The sequence below is a fragment of the Pseudopipra pipra genome, chromosome 2, assembly GCF_036250125.1.
Source record: "Pseudopipra pipra isolate bDixPip1 chromosome 2, bDixPip1.hap1, whole genome shotgun sequence".
NCBI lineage: Eukaryota > Metazoa > Chordata > Aves > Passeriformes > Pipridae > Pseudopipra > Pseudopipra pipra.
The window spans coordinates 83,967,728-83,992,788 of NC_087550.1; the positions used below are offsets into that span (position 1 = coordinate 83,967,728).

The 25,061-nt window shown below is 39.5% G+C and overlaps 1 protein-coding gene across 3 annotated transcripts in view; it reads left to right on the top strand.

Annotated features, from left to right (window-relative positions):
• The window catches only part of DHRSX (dehydrogenase/reductase X-linked), a 204,667-nt gene extending 182,390 nt beyond the window's left edge, over positions 1-22,277 (top strand). For all 3 annotated transcript variants that reach the window (XM_064646162.1, XM_064646161.1, XM_064646160.1), the window contains exon 7: positions 21,816-22,277. In XM_064646162.1, the coding sequence (XP_064502232.1) occupies positions 21,816-22,013 (198 nt within the window). In that variant the 3' untranslated portion in view covers positions 22,014-22,277. The remainder of the gene's footprint in view (positions 1-21,815) is intronic.
• The last annotated feature ends 2,784 nt before the right edge of the window (positions 22,278-25,061 follow it).

A 25,061-nucleotide genomic window follows, 5' to 3' on the forward strand; every position in this document is an offset into this window, starting at 1 on the left:
TACGGTGCAATGGCTCCCCAGGCATGTCACATCCCTGCAGCTGGCAGCAGTTTGCTGAGGCTGACTGTGTCTCAGGAAGAGGGGTATTGATTTACTTATTCAGTATTTTTGCCTGACAAGCTTGAGATACAAAATTCAGTCTTCCACAGCCTGCCACTTGTCATATACGATCCTTGGATGATTAAAAATGTGGAAAGAGAAAAGCTGTCCCATTGTTTTTGGAGCTCTGTGTGTTGAAATAAATTTATAGATTATGAGTATATTTTAATAGGTGCCTCCCACCTGGAATGCTGCATCCAGCTCTGGATTCCCCAGCAGAGGAAGGACATCAGTCTGTTGGAGGTGGTCCAGAGGAGGCCCACCAAGATGATGGAGCACCTCTTCTATAAGAAAAGAGAACTGGGATTGTTCAGCCTAGAAAAGAGGAGACTTTGAGGTGACCTGATTGCAGCCTTCCAGTACATAAAGGGAGCCTACAAGAAAGATAGGACTTATTTTTACAAGAGTATGTAGTGACAGGACAAGGGGGAATGGCTTCAAACTGAAAGAGTATAGGTTTAGACCAGATATAAAGAAGAAATTCTTTATTGTGAGGTTGGTAAGACACTGGAACAGGTTGCCCAGAGAATTTGTGGATGCCTTATCCCTGGAAGTGTTCAAGGCCAGGCTGGATGGGGTTCTGAGCAACCTGGTCCAATGGAAGGTGTCCCTGCCCATGGAGAGGGGTTAGAACTAGAGGTCCCTTAAGGTCCCTTCCAAACCAAACCATTCTGTGATTCTAAAAGTGATGTAGGAAAGACACTATGGGGAAGCATACTTGTTTTTTCTGTCAGGGCTGTACATTGTCTAGTTACAAAGGCTATTTTTATGATTGTCCAAGCTGTGAATGTATCTTGGTCATTCCTCAGAGAGGAGTTCAATTATCATAACTTTCATGCCTCATGACCAGTAATGACAACTTAGGTCACCATTTTCCTTTGCATGTAAAATGATTACTTCCGTCATCATGAAGTTTATGGTACTTCATCAGTGGCTTTGTGCAGGAATAGTTGATCAGAACCTGCTAAACAAGTAGATAAGACCTGCACATAAAAGCATTCAGGTCTGAATCTTACTGTATATTCTTGCAGGATTATCTGATTTAACTTCATATCCTCTATGTGGAATACTGTCCTTTTGTAAAGCATGTAAAATGTGTCTGATGTAGCTTCTTAGAGGTTCTCCTTCATCTGGGGCGGGCCTTTTATTTTTCTTGCTTGGTTTAGGTTTGTGGCACATGTGTCCTGTTTTATATGCCTGTTATCTGGGGAAGTGGATTAAGGCTGGCACAGATACATTGAACCCTAATCGCTTTAGAGGGCCTGAAAATCTCCAGAGGTAGTAAGTACTTCAGATGTTTATAATACTAGGTTCAGCTGATGCTTGAAATCCATTCAAGAAGATCTGGAAGACAGGAAGAAGGGCATTTTACATAGTAATTTTTTTCTAAGTATATTTGCCCTGTTAATATTATTTTATATACACTTTGTGCTCAGGTTTTTTTTATTGGTGTGATGGGGTTTTTTTTCCTCTCATATTGAGGCAAGCCTCAAGCACTGTTTTCACTGCAAAATATATCCATCATGCAATATCTTGGCTGTACAACTTCAACCTACTTGTTATAGCCCTAGGTCAAAAGCAGATTGCTTGTGTCATCTATTTCCAGCTGTTTGGAAAAGTGATAAAATATAAAATGTGTTTGTACTCAGGTACCTGGATTTGTCATCTCCAGGTCGCTACGTAATGGTTTACTCAGAGGAGCCAAGGAGACTATAAAGTACCTCCGGTGCTCAGAAGCTACACTTGTACATGTGATGGACGATCTGTCCCATGCTCTCCTGGTTGGAATGAAAGAATTTACAGCACTAGAGCCATTAGGCTTTGTAGGTGTGGGCGGGTACCATCCTGCTCAAGGATGGTACCAGCGCTGTCACTGTTACCATAAAGGCAACACCCATTTTTGCGTGTTGATTTCAGTTTGCCTCTGTAGAAGCTCTGGGTAACTTTTTTTCTTCTCTTTATTGTCAGTTTATATCATGATATCTAGCAGTAGCCTTTAATCAAAATAAACAGGGGTGAGGTTGCTTTTAAGGAAACAATTTAGTCAAGACAAGAATGAATTGAAGCAAACTGACTGGAAATGTGTTTACTTTGAGGAACTGAGAAAGAAATAAAAAGAAAGAAGTAAGAAACTTGTTTCTAATCAGTGAAATCAGACTCTGGAAAAGGCTTCTACAGAGTGGTAGCTATAAGAAAACTGTTGTTTTTATGATTGAGTTTAAATAAGTTTATGGAGAAGAGGATCAGCTGATAAGTTATCTGCAAAATTAGATCAGAGATGTCCCAAGATGTCCCTGCAGTCCCCTTTTCCTTCTGAATTCTTATTATTCTTAGAATCCTTTTTATTTTACCTCAGGTTTATCTGTTTTGCTCCCATGCTGGAAAGAAAAAAGAAGTCCAGTATAAGGGTCGAGTAGTGAAGACTTGCCAAGAAACATGCATTTTGATTTTGAACTTGTTGAATACCTGGCAAATCCTTCTTTAGGAAAACCATTGGTGAAGATGTACTGTTTCTTGCACTTGCCTCCATGCTTGCCTTTTTAGACAGTAGTTCTTCCAGTTGTTACTGATGAGCTGTGTTGAACTGTCCAACAGTCCAGTCCAGGCTCTTGGCTACAGGAGAAAAGGGAAAATGGATGCTATGGGTCAGACTGCAGAGGCTTCAAGGAAAATGAGATCTTTTATTGTCCTGGTCAAGAAATCTGTCCATGCTGTTAAAAAATAAAATAGCCAAGATAAACTGAAAATGAAGCTGTAGAGATAGACAATACAGCATTCTGGTTAGTCTGCAGTCTGGGTTACAGCAGTGTTCTTCACAAAGTTGGTGAGTGCTCAAAAGACCCCTTTCAGCAGAGAGGCCGAACCAGCCACGGGCAATAGTGTGACCCTTGTACGAGAGACCACGCCTTCCCTGTGTTTCCACTAGCAGCTCAAGGCCATCGTCTTGGGGTCTTCCTGACTGTCTGGTTTGCATATAAAGTACCTTCAAGGTGACTATATTGAGGAGGCTTGTAGTCCTGCTGGGAGCTGGTTGAGTAACTGACTCCAACTCAGTGTCCAAAGTAGACTCGTAGGGGTTAGCAGAGCAAAGATTTCTATTCCTATAATGTCCAGAGCCAAGAGTTTGGTTCAGGACTTTGTCTAGAGAAAGAAAAGTTATTCTTAGTTTCTTTTTGAGATATCAGGTCTCTTCCCCTGAATTGGTATTTTCACTGCCGCTTGCCATATTTTTCTTAATTCGAGAATTTATATGGCATGTTTTAAAATTAAAAAAAAAAATAAAATATTTTATACTTGGGATGAGTTGTTTGTTTTTGTTTGCTTGTTTTGCTTTGCTTTGTTTTGTTTTTGTGGACTTTTTTATTTAAACCATGATGTGGTATTTTAGAGAGGTCGAAACTAGGTTCTTAATCTTTCTTGTGTGGGTCTTTCAAATGAGAGCAATAAACCTCCTGCAAACTACTAATCATGGATCTACTATGATAGCTAAGAGGTGTCAGTGCTCTAAATGACTGAGTAAAAGCTTTGCTCTCTAATATAAATAACTGTCTCGATTTCAAAATAAATCCTTTGGATTATACAGAAAATTTGAACTGTCAAGAAATAAATGGTGTGGCAAACTGAAACATAGGTCTCTTTAGATGCCCTCAATTTAGCTGTATTTCAGTAATCTCTCATTCACCTTTCACTGCTGTCAGCAGCTTGTAGAGTTTCTTTTATATTTATGATGGAAATAGCTAAGAATCATGTCACTGAGATGCATGTGTTTTGCCACTTCAAGGAATTAGTAAATAGTGCATAGTTTCTCTGGTAAACACCACATTGCTGGATCATTTGTACCACCAGATATTTCTTCATGTGAACATCTTTCTTGCATAAAAAATTCCTTATTTTCATATGTGGTAGGTGGAAGATATTTTTTTAAGTAAGTGTATATAACTTCATTTCATTTTTTTTCTATGTTTTCACTGTCAACTTGTATTTCTGTAAAACTTTTGTTGAAAGCAGATATTTATTAACAGAATTTTGCCAGTACTATTGCAGTTACACAGTGTCTTTATCATAGAAAAATATCTAAAATCCTGGAGCCTGGAGTACTTTTCATGTTTTGGAGTTACTTTGCTTAAATCTGTTTTGAATAGATAATTTTCATGTTAAAATATTACTTACTTTCAAGTATAGAACTTTTTAATAGACAAAATTATATTGATAAAAAACATAATTTCCTTTTTAATCATATACTAAACAAAAATGTAACCTACTGTATATTTGCAAGTTAAACAGATATTATTAAGTTTTTCAATAACAGTCTTTCACTCTTAACCTTAGTCACTTGCAATACCTAAGAATTTTTAGGAAAGATAGATAAATAGCCCTAACAAAATGAAAAGCACTGAATATTTTGGAAGACTGCAAGATCCTTTTTATTTGATCTTTTGTTTGTTATTGTCACTGTAAATTATTGATAAGAACACCTGCAATTGTCCTTCAGTTAATATACTTTTGAACTGAAAGAAAAGGCAGAGCTACACAGCAGCTGGTGATTGGTCAGCTAACCTCCGATGCAAGCCTTTATAACACTGCTTCAGTGGGACTTCTTAATGATGAAGTACTTAGGGATGGCTTTTCTGACAATCCGTGGAATGTGATAGATGATAGTAACCTTTTCTCTAAATTAGACCGCAAAATCAGGAGCCAGCAGGGCTGTACTCTCAGAGCTTTGGAATAGCAGATCCTTTCCTGCTCATCACCCCATAAATATATTTCTAATATTTATTTTTAAATTATGGGAATATATTCTGGGTTATATTCTTATCTCCATTTCATTGAGCCTACTTCACCCTCTATAGTTTGGAAATATTTGTACTTATTTATAGTAGCAGCAGTTAGCACCAGTCAGAATACTGTCTAGATTTTTTTTTCCCTTTCAACATAAAAGTAAGCTTTACGACTTTGAGCAGCTCTCTACTACATGCAAATGAGATGTATGCTGAGAAAATCTTCAATCTTATTTTATAATTTCTCATACTTGCCCAAATAAAAGGATAAAAACTCTGAGTGAGGTTTTTTGAAATGACTTTATGTTTTCAGAGGAGTTAAAGAGCATACTTGGCTCAGGTATCTAGTTTTGCTTAGAGAAACATTTTGTGTAAGAACGTGTACCTCAGTGCTATTTTCTCTTCTGATTTCTTTTTGTGGTTTTGTTTTTTGTTTGGGGTTTTTTTTATGCTGTGGTCATCTGCAACTATTTGTAAATTCTTCATAATATTAATTTAGACTAAGAGAAGAATCTCCTTTCAAGAACCAAACCGCTTTTTCTCATTTTATTATGTCAGTAATTAAAAAATATTGCTGTTTTCTTCTGCAAACTGTAGCAAGACACCCAAATCTGTTTCTAGTCACAGCTGGGCATTTTTTCTTCTAGAAATCTGCCCCTCCTATCAGATGCTACTGGTAACTGTTGGCAGATGTTTGAGTAGCTGTGCTCTGATGGCAAGCATGTTGTTGTTTCCATTTGTTTTCTACCCAAGGACCAGATGTTTGTTCTGACTAAGCAGAACTGTTTGCAGTTAAAACCTAAAGTAAATCAGCATCATTTCAATATGTAAACCAGCCATGTCTCAAGCCACATGTGAATCAAAAAGAAAAATGTGAGAGCCAGAGGTAATCATCTTCTTCACTGCCCTGTGCATCTTGGGTATTTGTTTATGCAAGTGAAGAATGAGTGGGTTATTCTTTCCCCTGTGTTAACAGGGGAGGATTCAGATTTTTACCTTGGACTATTTCATGCTTTCACTTGCTCTACACAGAGTAGCGATAAAAACAAGGCAAAGGGCTATATTTAGAGAACTAGGCCAACGGGAATTCATTGGTTCCCTGTAGGAGCCAGGGATATATTTGTCTTCCTGGGAGACTTTAGTGAGTACTGAGGCACACCACCTCCAGCTCTGGCCACCTCATGTACTTCCAATTACTCTGAGACATAAACCATTGCATGCAGAAAAAAAACTGGGAAGACTTAAAAAATCTGAAGTCCAGCAGAGTTATACTGGACCCTTGAGAGGTGAGGTCCTGATCATTTTGTGACAGACAATGTCTTATGCAAGAAAGAGCTACCACAGCTACAGCACTCTGGTAATAGTCATGCCACTTCTGGTAGTTGGGCTTATCCATCAGAAACCTAGCTTTTGCATTTCATTCTAGTGTCATCAATATATTCACTCTAACCTTTAATATATTCACAGCATAACAGGCAGGAAAAATTACACTGGGACTAAGGAACAAAGGCAAATATTGCTGAAGAAATTTTAAATAATGTGCAGATCTCTAGTGGGCATTGATTCATGTGCCTCACAGTGTCAATAATTGTTTGTGAATTGCAGCCATTTTTTTCCCCCGAACAGAGCATTACTCCTGAAATACAGTCATTACCTATTGATTAGCTCTATAGTCATTTTCATGCGTCAGTAGTGACAGTAAAAAAATGAGTAACACTTATTTTAAACTAATGTGTAAGATCTGTACATTGTTCATGAATAACTGAAAGGAGTCTTTAAAATGTATTTTTTATTGCAGAGATCACAGTGACATTTAAGTCACTGTTAAGTCTCAGGATGAATGGGAAAAGTCTAAAGGGCTCTTTTGGGCTTTTAAGGGTTTTTTTTGATTGTGGAGTTGCAAATGTTCTGCTGTCTCAGGACAGGACTACAATAAGAAGGGCATATTTGTCATTGTTTAGTGCTAATGTAATTTCCTATTTTTCCTACTGTATGACTTTCCATTTAATCCCAATTGTTGGTAATGTGCAACTTCTTGATCAAATGATGAGACCTGAGATTCAGCAAGGAGAAAATAATTAAAACTATTTGTTTCACAGACTGTCAGCAGCTATTAAGGAAGTTAAGTGGGTTTTTTTCCAGCCATGTACAGATTTTGCAAAGTTTGCAAACAGTCGGAATCCTCTTTTATTGCACAGAGATTTAAAAGTAAAGATCAGTTATATTTTGGACGCTAAGGAGTTTATCTAATCAATAAAAAACCAAACATTTAGATTATTTTTATATAAAAAGTGCACTGCTTGGAAACTCTTGCTTTTTGACTGTGGCTCCCTTATAGAGCTCAGGAACTAAAAATGAGCCACAATGGCTCAGCAGATGTTTGCAGAGCAAACTGGGCTTTGCAGCTTGTCCCTCCAGCCACAGAAGTGGCTCATGGCCTGGCAAGGGCCACACAGAAGTAGGGAATGTGGCTGCTGCTGGTGGTCTTTGTGTCCTCAGACTAGTCCTGCTCACAGTCCTTCCCTGTGGCCCTGCATGTCCAGCAGTGTAGCTATCACACTACCCTTTCGACGCTGCTTGCAATTTTGCTGCAAAGAAGAGCCTTGTTTTCTGCCTTACCCTAAGGGCTTGGCACTGCTTGTGGCCCCACCATTTCTCCTGTCTTCTCAGATTTGGCAGTGTCAATGTACTGACGAGGTTTCACCTAATGTTTCCCTCTCCTTTCTCTACTATTGAAAGGCTTGAGCTCTCTCCTTTATTTGCACCACAGATGGTAAATGCCATCTCCCTCAACAGCTCAGGCTTTGAAGGCTCCTCTCTACCCCTTTTTGGTTTCTTAAGGGGCTCAGGACATGGATGGGTGATCGAAGGAGGGTGAGTGTTGGTGCTGCACTGGAAACCCTTCTACCCAGAGCCCCTTCCTCCTCTACATGGCATTTGGGATGCAAAAAGGGATCCGAGCCAGTGGGGCAAGTGGGACACTGATGTAGCAGCCACACTCTGCTGTGAGGTTGCAGTGAGGGCCTGGCAAGAGGCATTTAGGAATTCAGGAGGAAAAGGGAATGAAAAAGCACTGGGACTATCTGTAAGATTGTAGTGGGGCAGAATGAAAAGGCAGGCAGAGAAATGGATGAAAGTTTTCTCTGCAGACGTGCTTTGTATACCAGCTAGAGAAACAGAACCCTAATCTTGATTGGAACAATTCAATTCCACTGTGAAGTACATGTTAAATAACAATAGGCAGCTGCAGAGCTGTGCAGACTTGCAGGTGAAGAGCAGAATTTTAAGAAAGCTGCTGAGCAGGCAGGAAAGGCAGAGGGGAGGGCAGGGACGGGTGGTCTGCACTAGTGTTCGAGCCTCTGCTCAGACTTCAGACAGTGCCTTTACAAGTTAAAAGCAGTTATTTAAACCATAGCACACTTCTGCATTAATTCAACTTCAATTAATTTTTCTTGGGAAGCAGAAGTTTAGTCATCTGGAGCATTACTGCTTGCAGTGTATCACCTTGAGCGAGTGAGGGAGAAGGGCTCATTGATTGAACTCTTGAGGACAGAGGACATGCGTAGAAAAATGACATTACAGAAGATATTATTCAATATTATCTCTCTAAACAAAGTGAATTATTTTGGCACCAGATGAATCGGTAACATGTATTTATCAAACCATAAAGCCTCACAGTATTTACTTTCCATTCTAAACAACTGCTCTAATGTTTATGTCAAAAAGCCATATGAATTCCAGTGCAACAGGAAGTCTTCTGGGGACCTTAATGAAAAGAAAAGGTTAATTCTCACTGTTTTATTTTGGCTACTGATAGCTCTGCAAGTGCAAGTCTCTGCACCATGGCTACCTAAATCCTTAATTGGTCCAGTATCAAAACCGCAATCAAAAGCTCTCTGCAGACACAGGAGCTACTTGAGAATGAAATAAAAGGAGTATGAAGATTTTCAGGAAGACTTTTGGGATTTTTAACATTCTTGCCCCCCAACTTTTTTTTTTTTTTTTTTTTGCTTTAATAGCATATTAGGGAAAGATTTTGGATGTGAAAGGGATTAAATGTTTTTCTCCTTTCCAGCTTTTCACTGTCTTTCAGGTAATGAGATTTGACCGTTTACTATGGATCTCATTTTTAGAACTTGAACCTATTCTTCCTTCAACAAAAAGCCAGGACAGTCAGTTCAGTCATTTCCACAGGAATGGGGTATGCCATATCACCTATACAGCAATGTAACACTTCTGCTGTGTCTTCTGTCATCCAGAAAGGAAACAGGAACATGGCACATCTGTCACCAAATCCAGTCTTGGCCTTTGGAATGGATACACAATTTTTTTTCACTCTAACTGCAACCTTAATGAAGGTTTGAAAAAAAAACCCTTAGAAATAAGCCTGGATCTAAATTTCACAGCTTCAGTGGATAGTAAATCTGGGTCTTTCTGCTTGCTGGTAGTTAACAATTTTCGGTACATCCTACTTTCATGCTTTCCCTTATCTGTTCCACTGGCAAGAACTGACAGCTCATCCTCCTTGTTTTTGTCTCATCCTCCTGGCAAATTATTAATGCTATCACTTCTCCCCAGGTTAACACCCCTCTCAGCACAAAGAGTACCAGCCTACCCTTCTTTCAGACCATTTAGCTGATTAAATGTGATGAGCTTAAACTCTTGAGTAATTCTTTTCAAGATGGAAGTTTTTTGCTTCTGTTTCAGACCTTGGGAAACATTTGTGTGACTGAGGATCTGTGTGTTTGCTCTGTCTGTAATGAGCTCTTCAGGAAAAGATGTGATGCCTCAGATCTTGTCTGACATAGTTTTAGAGACATGATTAATCTCGTTGAAACAATGGCACTATTTGCCTGTCTAAAGTTATACATGTTCTCTGGGTCTCTTCTGAATTTAAGCCATTGATAGATTCCTTTGCAAATAGTACAGAGCCCCAAGGCTGATTGATTTAAGCAAAGGGATTTAAGTTAGAGAGATTAAATTCATTTTCAGTCTACATGACAAAAAAAATTGATTTGAATAATCAGATTCAGTCCTCCTTTGCATTTGCATTTTTAGTTATTTTGTTAAAAACAAGTTGATTTTGGTGGGTTAGTAAGCATTCAGATATGTTAATTTGCAACTGAATATAGCGTTTGCCTTTAAATTTAGTACTGCTCTTGGGTAACTGAAAGGATAAGCTACATAGACAGCTCCATAATCATATGGTTTCAGAATCTATCTGTTATTTCATGAATTTAGCATTCTGATAGCATTGTGATAGAAAATGGGAAACAGTAGTTTTGTTTACAGGATGACTAATTTTTTTCTTTGCTTTTTTTTTACAAGCTGCTTCCAGATGAAATAGAGATTAATTCAAATGAAGAGAACAGTCATTTTTAAAGGTTTTAATACTTAAACAGAAATATCCCAAATTTACTGGGCAAAACCAAGGGTGTATGAACTGTGATAACTGACCTGAACCAATTAATTCTCTTTACTGTATCTGTCAGAAAAATAGGATTAGAAAATCTGAACTACTCTCACCTAATTTTATTCTTTTGCTAAAATAACTATAGAAAGTTAGTCTAGTCTTTTTGTTTTCCATCTTTGCAGTATGTTACTAGGGACAGATCTAGATTAACACCCCTGTTTTTATCTTTTTTGTTTATAATTCAAAGGTTATAATTTCAAGATTAAATAATGAAATAGCCAGCAACTGGAATTATGAGAAACATAAATTTCCAGAATAAGATTCCTTCCCTCCCCACCACTTTCATCTGTCTTCCAATTTGGGTTTTCTACTCTCAGTTTTGGGAATATTGTGAAACTATAATTTAAACACAATAACTGCATAAAAAAACAGAAACTCAGAGCAGTGCTAAACTCATGGACAGTGCTAAATGGTTGTCCTGGTTTGGGCTGAGATAGAGTTAAATTTCTTCTTAGGAACTGGTAAGTTTTGGATTCAGTATTAGAATAACGTTGATAGCACACTGATGTTTTAGCTGTCACTGAGTCATGTTTATGCTAAGCCAAGGATTTTTCAGTTTCCCATGCTCTGCCAGGAGGTGCACAAGAAGCTGTGAGGGAGCGTGGCCAGGACAGCTGACTCAAACTGGCCCAAGGGATATTCCATGCTCAATACATAAACTGGGAGGAGTTGGCCAGGAGACACTGATTGCTGCTTGAGGACTCACTGGGCCTCAGTGAGTGGATTGAGCAATTGTATTGTGCATCACTTGTCTTTCTTGGTTCTCTTTCTCTCTCCTTTTCATTACAGTTTATTAGTATTATATTTTACTTTATTTCTATTATTCAACTGTCCTTATTTCACCCATGGGTTTTATCTTTTTCTGATTCTCATCCCCATCCCAAAAGGGGATGGGAGGGGAGCAAGTGGCTGCCTGGTACTTGACTGACAGCTGGGATTGAACCACAACAATAGTATTTGGTGATCTGCTTGAAACTTATTCCTTCCAGCCAACTTGGTGTCTTCAGAAATGTCATATTTCAGTCCTTCAGAAAGGCTCAGAGTCAGCAAAAGGGAAAAGGAAGCATAGAATCATAGATTCTTAGAATATGCTGAGTTGGAAGGGACCCATCAGAATCATTGAGTCCAACTCCTGGCCCTACACAGGACACCCCAAGAATGTGCCCCATGTGCCTGAAAGTGTTGTCCAAATACTTGAACTCAGACAGGCTTGCTGCTGTGACCACTTCCCCGGGAAGCCTGTTCCAGTGCTCAACCATCCTCTGTGTGAAAAACCTTTTCTTGATATCTAACCTAAACCCCTGCTGACACAGCTTCACGTCATTCCCTTGGGTCCTGTCACTGATCACCAGGGAGAAGAGATAGATACCTGCCCCTCTGCTTCCCCTCACAAGGAAGTTGTAGACTGCAATGAAGTCTCCTCTAAGTCTCTTCTTTCCCAGGCTGAACAAACCAAGTGGCCTCAGCTGCTCCTCATAAGGCTTCCCCTTCAGACCCTTCACCATCCTCCTGGCCCTCCTTTGGATGCTCTGCAATAGCTTAATGTCTTTTTTATAAAGGCTGAGACTCAGGCGAGCATAAGCACTGCAAGGTGAAGTTTCTTTTTCCATGCAGGAGCTTTGTGTGGAGCAGACCCACCAGCAGGACATGTTGTAGCCCAGCTAGCATGCCACTTCAATGTAGACCCAAGAAATTTGGGAGAAAGTATTTTTGCTTTCATCTCTCCCATCTTCCCAAGCGTATTTTCATCTTGCATGCTATTAATGCAGAGATGTAGCACCCGGTACTAATTTTGAGTTAGTTTGTGTACTTCACTATTTCTGGTCTTCACTGTTGTTACTGCAGGCATATGGCCTGCCTGAGTCATGGGGGAGAAGTGTCCTCCACTGACCTTACCTGGTGATCCAGGGAGGGATTTGCACCTTCTCACCTGAGCCATCTGGTTCCAGCAAGTGCCGCCAGCGGGGAGGTGAGAAAGCGAGGCTAGCAGCCAGCCTCTTCCAGCCCCACCACCTGCCTGAGCCCACAGATGGAAATAGCCCTGCTGCTGTTTGGGGTGCAAAATGGGGGTTGAAGCAATTTAAAACAGAAAGGCTCTGAAATAGCTGCCGGCCTCTGTAATTTTGGGTTATTTCATTTTGTCTCTGTTCTGTACAGTCTTTATGGTTTTTGATCTCATCATAGTTCATAAAGGCTTTCTATATTGTGGTTTTCTTTTAAATATTTGGGAGGTCCATGCCCATCCTGAGTGCTTATAATAATTAAAAAAAAATAACAGTCTTTATAAGAAAGTTGTGAAGTTGGAGATATGTCAGTTTCTGTTTTCTGTTTTCTAAGAAGGGAAAACAAGATACATGACTTGTCAAATATTAAATGGTAAGTAAAAAAGTAAAGATGATGGTAGGGGGCTACAAGTTAGAACTTGCATATATCTTATGCCTGAAGTCTTGTGTTTTCACCAAAAGCCAGCAAAGACGTTTTATTTACTATGAGCAGGCAGGTAATAAATTGTTCAGAGGTATATGCACTCAGGAGCATCCTCTTCAGCACCTAGAGCCTTGCTGTGTCTCCTACTCTCTAGGACTGGCAAAAATGCCACTTCAAACAAAAACACTTCTGTGTGCTTTTCTGTGTTGTTTTGATTTTGGCATCCTGGCCTGTATCAGGAACAGTGTGGCCAACAGGTCCAAGGAAGTGATTCTTCCCCTCAGCACTGGTGAGGCCACACCTCGAGTACTGTGTCCAGTTCTGGGCCCCTCAGTTCAGGAAGGATATTGAGGTCCTGGAGCAGGTCCAGAGGAGAGCAACAAGGCTAGTGAAGGGACTGGAGCACAAGTCCTATGAGGAGAGGCTGAGGGAGCTGGTGTTGTTCAGCCTGGAGAGCAGGAGGCTCAGGGGAGACCTCATCACTCTCTACAACTTCCTGAAAGGAGATTGTAGCCAGGTGGGGGTTGGTCTCTTCTCCCAGGCAACTATCAGCAAGACAAGAGGGCATGGCCTTCAGCTGTGCCAGGGGAGGTTTAGGTTAGATATTAGAAAGAATTTCTTTACAGAGAGGGTAATCAGACATTGGAATGGGCTGCCCAGGGAAGTGGTGGATTCTCCGTCCGTGGAGGCTTTTAAGATGAGACTGGATGTGGCACTTAGTGCCATGGTCTAGCAACCGCAGCAGTAGTGGATCAAGGGTTGGACTTGATGATCTCAGGGGTCCCTTCCAACCCAGCTGATTCTATGATTCTATGATTGCCAAAATCTATCTTCATTTGAAAGAATTCAGGAAACTAAAGATGACCCAGGTACTGTTGTAATATAATGCATAGAAAATTAAAGCTCTAAAGCTTTCATGTTTGTTTGTTGTTTTAAGTTCTCTTTAATTTTCATCCATTCACATTTCAATTCATATTTAAATTTTCCTTTCAAGTGAAAAATTGTGCATAAATTATTAAATGATGCAGATGTTCCAGCCACTACCTATCAAAGAGTTTGCCTCTCTAAGAGCTTTGTTGGAGGGAGGAGTCGTCTTATGCTCTTATTCGTTTTTCTCAGATAGAAATAGTTCAAAACTCAGTAGAATTAAAGCCTTGTGTTCCCTAAAGCGTGGTTCCTTAGCATATATGTAACATGAATACTAAGCTGTAATTCAGTATTCTTACTTAATAATGGATCAGTCTACATCTTGGAATGATGAAGATTATATTCAATTGCTAGCATGATACTGTAATTATAGCCGTAGAGCTGGTAGTAAACAAACGCAGAAAAGGAGTTACAGCCTAGAGCATGACACTTCAGGATTAGGATTTAGAAGGTTCATACTTTCCTCATGTCTTCTCCTGACCTGTACCTTTGCTTCAGTAAATCTCTTGCCTGTCTGTGAATAGAAGTGTTGCAGAAAATCCCACATTATGTGAAGGTACCCGGGACAATTCTCAGTGATTTAACTGAGGCATCCTCAGCAATAGGAAGCTTCAGTTTTCCAGAGAGCTGATTAACCAGAGTGTCATGCTCCCAGAAGAGGCTTCAGTATTTTGTGAAGTAGGTGTACTCTCTTAGCTCTCATCACCTGCTATTGCCTGCTTTGTTTCCTAGAGACTGGATGTTCCAGCAAATGAGTGTCTCTGGTTGGATGTTTATGCAATGTCTGGGGCAACAGGCTCCTGTCTGTCAAATTTTGCATACTGTTACTGAGCTGAGTGAGGTAACAAGTGTAATGTAATTTCAGTGGCTGCAGCAGTATCTCAGTTCTGACTCTCAAGACATCGCTGTCTGCTGCAAAGCAAGCTTTGGGATCAACCTTCAGGCAAAGTAATCTTCCTCAATGCACTTGACAAAATGAATAAAGGACTCAGTTTTGATTAATGACTTTGACCTGAAGTTTCAAGTCGCTACTCAAATTCAGTCATGTGAAGTTGTGTTCTTGTTTCCATTTGAAAATTGCTTAAAAGTGAACATCATTCTTTTGGTTCTCTATTTCAACATCTTAGAAAATGCAAAGTATGGATCCAAAACACTCCTGCTCACATCACTGAGGTTATATTGCACTTCTAAGTGAGAGAGATTCAGTTTGAAATTAAGACATGCAAATTTAATTTTGTAATAACTGCAAGTGACTTCACTGTTGGAGCTGCTCTTTGAAGTCAGTGGAGTTTTCTTCACTGTGGCCCAGAAAGCTGGCCAGCCAACAGGGGCTTCATTCAGTTGCTTGAGAACACAGGTGTCTCATGTTATTTCAAGTGATCCATAATGTCCTGTTGTTGATGCCCCCAGTCAGCAGCCACTTGCTCACTTCCCCACCAGCAGGATTGGAGAGAAAATCGGAGGGGTAAAAGCTAGAAAACTCGTGGGTTGAGATAGACAGTTAATAGGGAAAGCAAAATCTGTGCACACAAGCAAAGCAAAACAAGGAATTCATTCAGTGCTTCCCACAGGCAGGCAAGTGTTCAGCCATCTACAGGAGAGCAGGGCCCCATCACACATAACGGTGACTTGGGAAGACAAACGCCATCACTCCAAACATCTTCCCCTTCCCTATTCTTCCACCTACTTTATATACTGAGCATGATGTTGTATAGTATGGAATATCCCTTTGGTCAGTTGGGATCACCTGTCATGGCTGTGTCTCCTCCCAGCTTCCCATGCACCTTCAGCCTCCTTACCAGAGTGTACAGAAAGCAGAAAAGGCCTTGGCTCTGTGTTAGCACTGCTCAGCAATAACAAAAACATCTCTGTATTATCAATCCTGTGTTCTGCACAAATCCAAAACACAGCCCCATACTAGCCACTGTGAAGAAAATTAACTCTACCCCAGACAAAACCAGCACACCTGCTTAGCCTGAAGTAGCTGCTTTAGAAGAGGAGGATTCAGAGCCATGGCTGCTGCCTTCCTCAGGATCTGAAAGAAGAGCCATCCCAGTACTTCAGAGTAGAGCTACTTGGCCATTTTTCATGAAAACAGGTTTTTCTACCTTGTCTACAGGCATCCCAGCCACCTGTCTGGGGGATGATTTGAAGACAAGATGGGGCTTCCCATTCTCTCTGTGTACCTGTAGTTTTTTGAAATGTCTTTCCAGAAAATTTGCTTTCAGAAGGAAAGGGAGATTCAGGTTTTGATACTCTTTGTGTCTGTTTGCCAGCTGTCTCTGCTTCTGTTCTTTTCAGTATCTTGTGCTCAGGGAAACCTTCTCTTTTTATCAGAATAGTCATGAATTATTTGTATTATAAAGACTCATTTCCTTCCAAATTTTGGTATTTTTTTAGTGTGAAAGTTGCTTTTGCATTCTTAATTTATCGAAGTTTCATCTTTTATTATATACTCATATCTTTGATTCAGAAGTTATTTCTCTGTAGCCACAACGTTGTCAGGAAAAAGGCTTCACATTTTAACTGAGTCATTTCTGTTTGTAGCTGGTATTCTTTTAACAACAAAATCTAAAGAATTTTGTTATGGAGTGAATTTATTAAAGAATTCTCGTTGCTGTGAACTGGGAATTGAAGAGAAATTAATTTGACAATGCTGACTGGGTATCTAGGGAGAACTGTATATTCACTAAAATATCTCTATCTCTTTCTAGTCTATTATCAAGGCAGAAATTGGGTAGAAAGAGAATAATAGCGAGCTACATGTGAAAGAATAGGAGGAGAGAGAAAGAACACAGACAGAAACCAGGGCATTTGAGTGAAGGCAGAGACTGTTGAAAAGCTGTGCTGCCACACCTCTCTGGCAGGTTTGGCTTCCTAGGGACCTGACAGTTGGCTCTTGCCATTGGTCACACTAGGACATCCAGTCACTTGCTACAGCCTTATTGATCAAAGGCGGCTGAACACACCTGTGCACCTGCGTCATGATTCCTTTTTAGCCTTTGTTTCCATACTCAGTGTTTCAATGGATTATTTTTTGTCTGGAATTCTCAAAGCAGCAGTCACATTAGAAGGTCTAGACAGTGCACAAGTTACAGAACACACACTGAGCACACATGGCCCCTGTCTTCACCAGGAGGCTGTGACAGCAGCTGTTGTTATTTCAACTTGGGGTCTTACACCAGAAAGTGGGTTTTGAAATGATTTTGTAGGTCACAGATCATAGTAATCAGTGCACCCTTGAAACAGTTAATTTGTTTCTCTCAAGCTTGTTTGCTTGAATATTCATGACAACACAATCCCAGCTACTCTGTTTCTGAAAGTTTTCAAACTATTCCATATTTCATGTTTGCCTTTGTTCTTGAGAGTCAAGCAGTGTATTGAGGGTGACTGGGTGTCACCCTCCACTAGCTACCACCAAGTAGATGAAAGACTTTGCTGTACCAAATAACAGTAGTTTCATGTTCTCTTTGTTGTTGTTCATCCCTGCTCAGTATATGCATAGTACTGTTCAGGGATCCCAGATGATTGTTGTCTTTCCTGAAGGAAGAGAGAAAAGGAAGAAAACTGCAAACATACAGAATTTTTTAGTCCAAAGGCAAGTTAATAAAACACCAGCATTTTTAAAATATTACCAGAATTATTAACGTTAAGAAAAGTGAAGGAACACAGCCAAAAGTGCTGAGTACCAAAGCCCAGAAGATGGCCTGTTCAGTGTGTTCTGCATCTTCCTAGCTGGAACCTGGGAAAACATGTGGCTAGCCAGAGACATGTTATCTGGCCAGGAAGGGCCTGATGGAAGCTTAGTCATTTAAAAAAGCGAGGCCACAGAGCAAACACCATAAATCTCTGTATCAAAACCCCCCAACATCTCCAAGCTCATTTAACTCATCAGCTTAGGAGTAGATTTTCTGTATGAACTGAAAAGTGGGTGACCTAATGCATGGTACATAAAGTAGGACCAGTGTTATAGAACCAGTGTTGATGAGGGTTCCTTCAGCAGTCTACCTAATGCTGCTGATGAGGGGTATTCCATCAATACTGCAGCACAAATTATATGGATAAAGGTGTTTTAACATGTTTTTCCTCAGCCTTAAGTGATCTGTCAGAATACCAGACAGTCCTGACTGCACATCTCTCTGTTTGGCCCCTTGTTCATGTCCCTCAAAACTCAACTGTGATGTCAGTCACTGAGTTTGCCAGCTGCTTCCTGCTCCCTGTCCTCTTTGCCCAACCTTCTCTCCTAAAATCTCTCAAGATGGCATCATCCTGAAGTCATGAAATGCAAATCAAGTACAACTGTCTGATTGAGTGGAGTGAGGGAAAGCTATTCCAAAGTGATCAATCCCCTGATACCATTGCTTGTATCACTGCTTTTTTTTCCAGTCATGTGGCCAACTCTGTCAACCAGTACAAATTGAAATATATGCATGCTGTCCATTCAAACTATTTGTCACTATGTTTAGGACACTTAACAAGGTTCTCACTGTTTGTCGGTAGTTACTGAAAGTGGTGCTGAGAAAATGAATGGATTACGGAAAAGGAAGTAGAGAAGCTCATTAATTTTTTTCTACTGTTCAGCTTTCTGTGGTTTCTGATGAACCATGCTGGCTACCCAGTACTCTGAGCTATGAATTCAGGTGAAGGTGGAAGTGGATGAGTGCGTGGATTATCAAGGAAAGTACCACAAAGCCATCATGTATAACTGATCCAGACGCATGTTTTCCAAAGAGTTAAGCTGTTGCTCCTGTTTTAGTCAAATGGAAAGGATGTGACATTTCATGGCAACATTGCTGTAGGGACTGACTGTTGTCAGCTAACACATTTTGCAAGCATTAGTGCCTAGTATTGACAAGATTATATGTCACTTAAAATTGCATTAATCAAAATGCATTAACTAACAAGACCTAAAAAAGCAAAGCTAAAATACAAGACCTCTTAGCATTTGTCCCAGTTTTCACGGAACAGAATATTCCATTTCATACTGAGGAAAATTATTTTTTGTCAGTGACTTATAATTGATGAATATTAAAAAAAAAGAAGTATCAGAGCTTCTGTAAAAAGAAGAAAGCTTTTTCTTTGGGAATAGATAGTGCCAAAATAATGTTATTTTGTGTAAATAGACTTCATTTTGCTTAAATAAGCTGTCACATGCTATCCTTTCTCTCCTTCTTCCACAGCCTACACATGTAATGAGCAAAGCAAAGATGTGTAATTTCAATCAGACCTTTATTTACTGTTGAAGGCAAACATATAGTTAATTGCAAAAAAAAAGTAAAAGATGTGACCAATACTGCAACAAGCAAAAGGAATTACAGATTCGGAATTTCATTAGGAAGAAGTTAAGCAGAAATCCATTTTACTTGGATATGACAAAGGTGTTAATTATAGTTCCTTGGATACTAATAATATAATAATTTTTAAACAAAAATCCACTTTAAAATAAGTTCAGCACCAATAAGTTGGAAGCTGAAGAGTAAAGAAGCATTGTGCAATTTATAGGAATCCCTTTTCTTTTAGGACAAGTCCAGTCAATTAATGGAAAAGATGCTACTGATCTTATATGTATGTATATTATTCTGTTACTCTTTGTTGTTGTTTTTTTTTTATTCTGGAAATGTGTAGACATCATCCCTTATGATTTGAATTATACTTATTATTACTGCCTGTCTACCTGCGACTTTTGGTATAATACTTCAGGGTCCCAAAGATGAGAACACATTCCTGTTTGTATAGAGCATCATGACAAAAATCCTGGGGTTTTGTAGATCAAGATATATGTCCATTGGCTGGTGATTTCTCTGGCCCTTTATCAGGTGCTCTTCTTCCTAGAAGGCCATTGGCATCAAAGAATGAGTCAGATATGTTGCTCTGAGCACAGTCTCCTGCTTGTGGTTATTTTCTTTTCCACGGGCTTTATGGTTCCTCCTCATCTTTTGATGGGCTATCATGTGGTAAAAGAAGAGCTGTGGGACCCCCAGGAAAGTTGGCAACCAGCAGTGAGGCTGCTTCTGCTGGAACAATTTGTCCTGCTCCTTGTCCACATACTCATTAATAGCTCCAGTGGTTGCAACCTGCTGCCAGCTTCTGTCTTCCCAAGAGGTCCTCGGGCACTGGTACACAGACAGGACATCTGCATGTGTCTGTGTGTCTTTGTTTATTGCAGTTGATCTGTGGGTGTGTAGTAGACCCAACACTTTCCCAGAAAGAGTCTGACTGTGTGTGGGCAAGTGGATGTACAGTAATTTCATAGTAGGTATGGACAAGATCCAGAGGTGGATCCCCAACACCTTTACTTCCAGCCTCTCAAAACAAGTAGGTCAACCACCCAGCTGGAAGACCAGGGCACTCCTTGTTCTGGGTTTCCTTTTTACTTTCATTAAAACAGAAAACATACCAAAACAATGAAGAGATTCTTAAGTAAGGGAACATTAAAACTTTCAACATTAATTAGGCACTCAGAAGATTAATCATACATATGCAACTCACTCCCTGTTGCAGTGGAAAAATTGTTTTCCTTAACATATTTCCATAACATTTAGAATCCTAGAATCATAGAATAGCTTGGGTTGGAAAAGACTTTAAAGACAGTCTAGTTTCATCGATATTGACATTTATGCTTGTTTATGCTGAAGAGCTGTTGAACTCAGGAACATAACGTCTGGTGAACCATCACATGAAGCAGTGGTTTATCTGCGTCACTAATTTTTTTTAAACAGAGCCCAGCAATATGTAAAAAACGTTTTGGTTTCTCTCTGTCTTCCAGAATAAGTTTTATAGAATATGAATGCTCTTATTCATCTTTGTTCTGCTACATCACAATATTAAGATATTTTATATTGCATCATATTTGATCATTATAGTGTGAGCACCCTGGACTCTATCCTGATCCTGCAAAGAATTGTGCATGCCCATACCTTTATGTTATTTACATAATATACTGGATGTGAACAGCACTATTTTTCTTAGGAAAAAGAAGAGTGAAGTAGTAGTAGAGTAGTAAACTAAAGTAAATAAGCACTTTGTGTTTCTAGACAGAATCTCATAGTACAGTCACCTTCTTAAAAAATGTAAACATTACAAAAAGCTTCCAGTTGGTTAGATTTATTTTTTTATAAGGCACTGAGTAACCTATTCACTACTTTCTCATTCGTCAAGTGAGTTCTTCAGGAAAAGACATCCTGTCAGGTGCTCCAGACAAAGCTATGAGCAGCGTCAATACTGTTAATGCCTCAAATAATGACTGAAAGGGTTGCAAAATGATACATTGTTATCTGGCAGGCATTGATCATAATTACATCACTTGATAAAGGCAAAGTATGTCAAATGTTGTGTTTTAAATATGCCCTTCAATTAGAATAAAAAATGTAATGGAAATAAGTTCAATAGTAGCTGTGTGATCTTTCTGAATGCAAAATGTAAATGTTTTGCATATCCTCAGGATGAAAGGAGTTATCACTCAAAGCTATTCACTTATTAATTTTCATTTAATAGTCATGCTATATCAGACATTGTAGATCGTTCATCATTTTGCTTGATGACACTGCAGAACCCTGATAACTATGCTCTGTGTAAAATTTAATTCCCTGGCTTACCTGCTTGCTTGGATTGAACTGCAGAATCTTAATTTGCTGTCATGGTTTCCATGATCCTTTGCTCATGTCATATGTTGTTACAATGAACGCGTTGCACATACAGCATAGCCTTCATCTTCTTACAGCAGAGCACAGACCCTTTCATCCTTGCAAAGTGAATAATTAAACTAGGATTTTAATGTTTGTGCTTGCTTTTGGGTTTATTAGCTCTAACTGTGAAAACTTAGTCAATTATTTTGTATGCTCCATCTGACTAGCCCTTGAAAAAATGGACTAGAGTTTTCTGCATATCTGTTCTGTGGCTTGAAGCTATCTCAAAATAGCACTGTTGTAGAAATGGATTCTACTTTGCCAGTTGAATAGGTGGGTTTTTTATCATTACAAGCTTCAGATTTGCGTAAGGACTACAAGTGAGATGCAAAATTACGGAGGACGTTTGTTGATAAGGTCCTATGGTGTAACATAATTCTTCTGTTGTACCTGCCTCACTTGAATTTGTTTTTTTTGTTTCTGCAGACTCCAGAGGAAGGAGCCTCTACAACCATCTATGCAGCAGTATCGCCTGAGATGGAAGGAGCTGGTGGCTGCTACCTTTACAATGAGGAAAGGACAAAATCGGCTGACATAGCATATGACGAGGAGCTGCAGAGAAGGCTCTGGACAGAAAGCTGCAAGATGGTTGGGATTTCTGATGAAACCAGCAGACTTCACTAGAAGAAGCCACTTTCAGCTGGGTAAATGAAATGCATTGAAAAGCATCTTAGGTGAATCCTTGAAGCATCAGTCATCATCCTGGAAATCACTGTTCAGTCCCAAAGGCAAACGTGAACAGCTCTGTTCTTCACTTGAACCCCAAGTCTGCTAGGGTGTGGGGGGAGTATTCCCAAAGAAAGATGTAGTGGTTGGTTTTAAATCTAACCATCAGTTTTGTAAATCATGATGTTTCAGTCCGTGATTAAAATACAGTCTTTAACCTTGTGCGGAGTTGAGTTTTCCTTTTTCTGTTCTACAAAAATAACACTTTCTCTGGTGAACGTGTTGCATTTGGGACATTTTGTACATATAAGCTACTCTTTTAAATCAGTTTTAAAAGTTGAAGCTTGATTTCCTTAAGCTTCATTAATCTTTAAGACACTTTATAATGAATGTCAGCTTGTTCTAATGCAGAAATTTGGCATTCATGATCATGATGTTGTTTCTATCATAAGGTTAGTTTTATATGTCAGCTTTTATCCAGAGGTATTAACTGAAGGTCAGAACCAAAAAAATGTAAATAAATAAGGTCTTCTTCAGATAGGATATTGAATTTCCTTGTTTGCAGTTCAAGTTCATCTCTCCTTTAAAGATGAGGAAGGGATCAAACATAATAATGGCAACACTGGCTTTGGCAGAGGACTCAGTTGGCCTATTGGCTTATTAGTGGGCTAAGATTACTTCTCCCCTTTTCTCTTGAACCCATGTAAACTTGCATCCTCAACTTCTTTCATTTTCTTTGACAATGATATTCACTCATGTACTCTTGCATGAAGAATCACCTCCTTTTGTTGATTTTGAACCTAGTTCATATGAGTTTCAAAACTAGAGTTCATGGTTTTGAAGAGACAGCAATTAATGCCAGCCCATTTTTTTCCTATTTTGCTAAGAGTTTTGGAAATGTACAATGTGTCCTTCCTAAACTGTGTCTTTGCCATGTTAAAGAGTAGCCCCTGTCTATTCATCCAACTTACACAGTAGCTAGAGGGTATTTTCCCTTTTGTTCTGTATTTCTTTTCTAAAATTTCCTAACAGCTATTTTATTTTTAAGTTTATTTGACTGTCTCTGAGTGTGGATCTGATATTTTTTTGTGAAGCTATTTCTGGTAAACCCTAAGATTTCTCCCCTCAGTGGGATAGTGGTCAGTTAAGATCCTATCAGTTTTGAAAACACTTCAGTGTCTACAGTTCAGGGACCTCTACTTATGTCTACCAAAGTGAATCTTTAAGAATGATGTTCACGTTCGTGGAATAAAAAAACAAAACAGATATGGGGCAATATAAAGATAGCCTGAATTTATACAAGCTCAAATATCTAGAGTAAAAAAACTGGATTGAAGATAGAAACATTTTAATAGAAATGGTGGTAAACCATGAGAAACTTACCCTGAAAGTTTCAGTCAAGATTATAAATCTCACAAAAACATCTAGAAGTCTCCATGGAGACCTGGCAGCAACCTCGTGGTACTTATAGGGGGCCTACAGGAAAGATGGAGAGGGACTTGGGGAGTGTAGTGATAGAATGAGTGGTAATGGTTCTAAACTGAAAGAGAGAAGATTTAGATTAGACATTAGGAAGAAATACTTCACTGTGAGGGTGCTGAAGCACTGGAACATGTTGCCCAGAGAAATTGTGGATGTCCCATCCCTGGAAGTGTTCAAGACTGGATGGTGCTTTGAGCAACCTTGTCTATTGGAAGCTGTCTCGGCCCACGGGAGGGGAGTTAGAAACAAATGGTCTTTAAGGTTCATTCTGACCCAAACCATTCTGTGATAGTCTGATCTCTCCTCAGTGAAAGAGTCTTTTGAAGCAGGAAAATTGCCCTGTGTCTAGGGAGCCTGAACTCTTACTGTTAGTGGAGTGAGCTGTACTCTACTCCCATCTTGTTGATTTTAGGTGTCATCTGAAAAAGCAGCATAATCGTATAAATGTCCTTGCATTTCCTTTTTTAAGAAATACACAGCAAAATAGAGTAATAGGTGGATGTAAAGATTGTATTCACTTTGAGGCACTGGAAATCACTGCATGGGAGAACCAAATGCAAACACAGTGTTGTGCTCTCATTTGCAGCAGGCTAGAAACAATATGAATGTGTTTCTATGCACTGAACCCTGGGTTAATATCCCTTTTGGGCTTTTTAGCTTGAACTTGGTGCTTTGCTCCAAGTGACCTTACCTCCAGCCTTTGGTTCAGAAGATCACATCTAACTGAAAGTAAGCATACCAATACATCCAGAGACTAGCAAGGAGATGCACAGGGGAAAAAAAATAAAAAATAATATGAACGAAGCAAAGCATCAGGGAACGAAAGTGGTAAACAAATTCCCCTCAGCATTAAGCCATGCATGATCTATTCCTAGCTTCTCAGAGTTAGTATATACAAGGCTTAGCACCAGGAAATTTATCACTCAGTCACTATAGCACTTTCTTTTTATGACTGGTTGACTTTTTTTTGGTAAGTGAATGTAGCGCTTGTGAAATGCGCCAGACTGACACTCTGGGAACTAAATTCCTCTGTTTATTCACGGATCATGCACAGGATGCAGTAAGCCTGCTAGACAGCCAACATTTTGATGTTGCCATAGCATTCCCACAGAACATCATTGCTGCTAGAAGTGTGTTCAGGATTATTCAAACTAGATGGGACCAACTTACCACCAGTTTTAACTCTCCTGAAGCTCCACAATATTTGCACAGGCAGTTTCAAGTGGCATAGGGATTGGTAAAAGAGCAAACAGTAAAGAGAGCTAGTCACACTTTTAGTGTAATCTGAACCACTTTTTTAACAGTCTCAGACCAACGAAATCTGTTTTAAACAACATGGAGAACATGGTTTGTGAGAACCAAGAACACAGATTGTGCCTGTGTGAGGGAAAAAAAATAAGTGTCTTAAAACCAGGGATTTCTAGAGCAGTGCAATTCCATGGAGATACAGTTGAGCTAGTTGCAAAAGAGTTATCTCAGGAACTAAAAATGGAAAACTGTGTCAGCTTTGCCATGTCACATAAG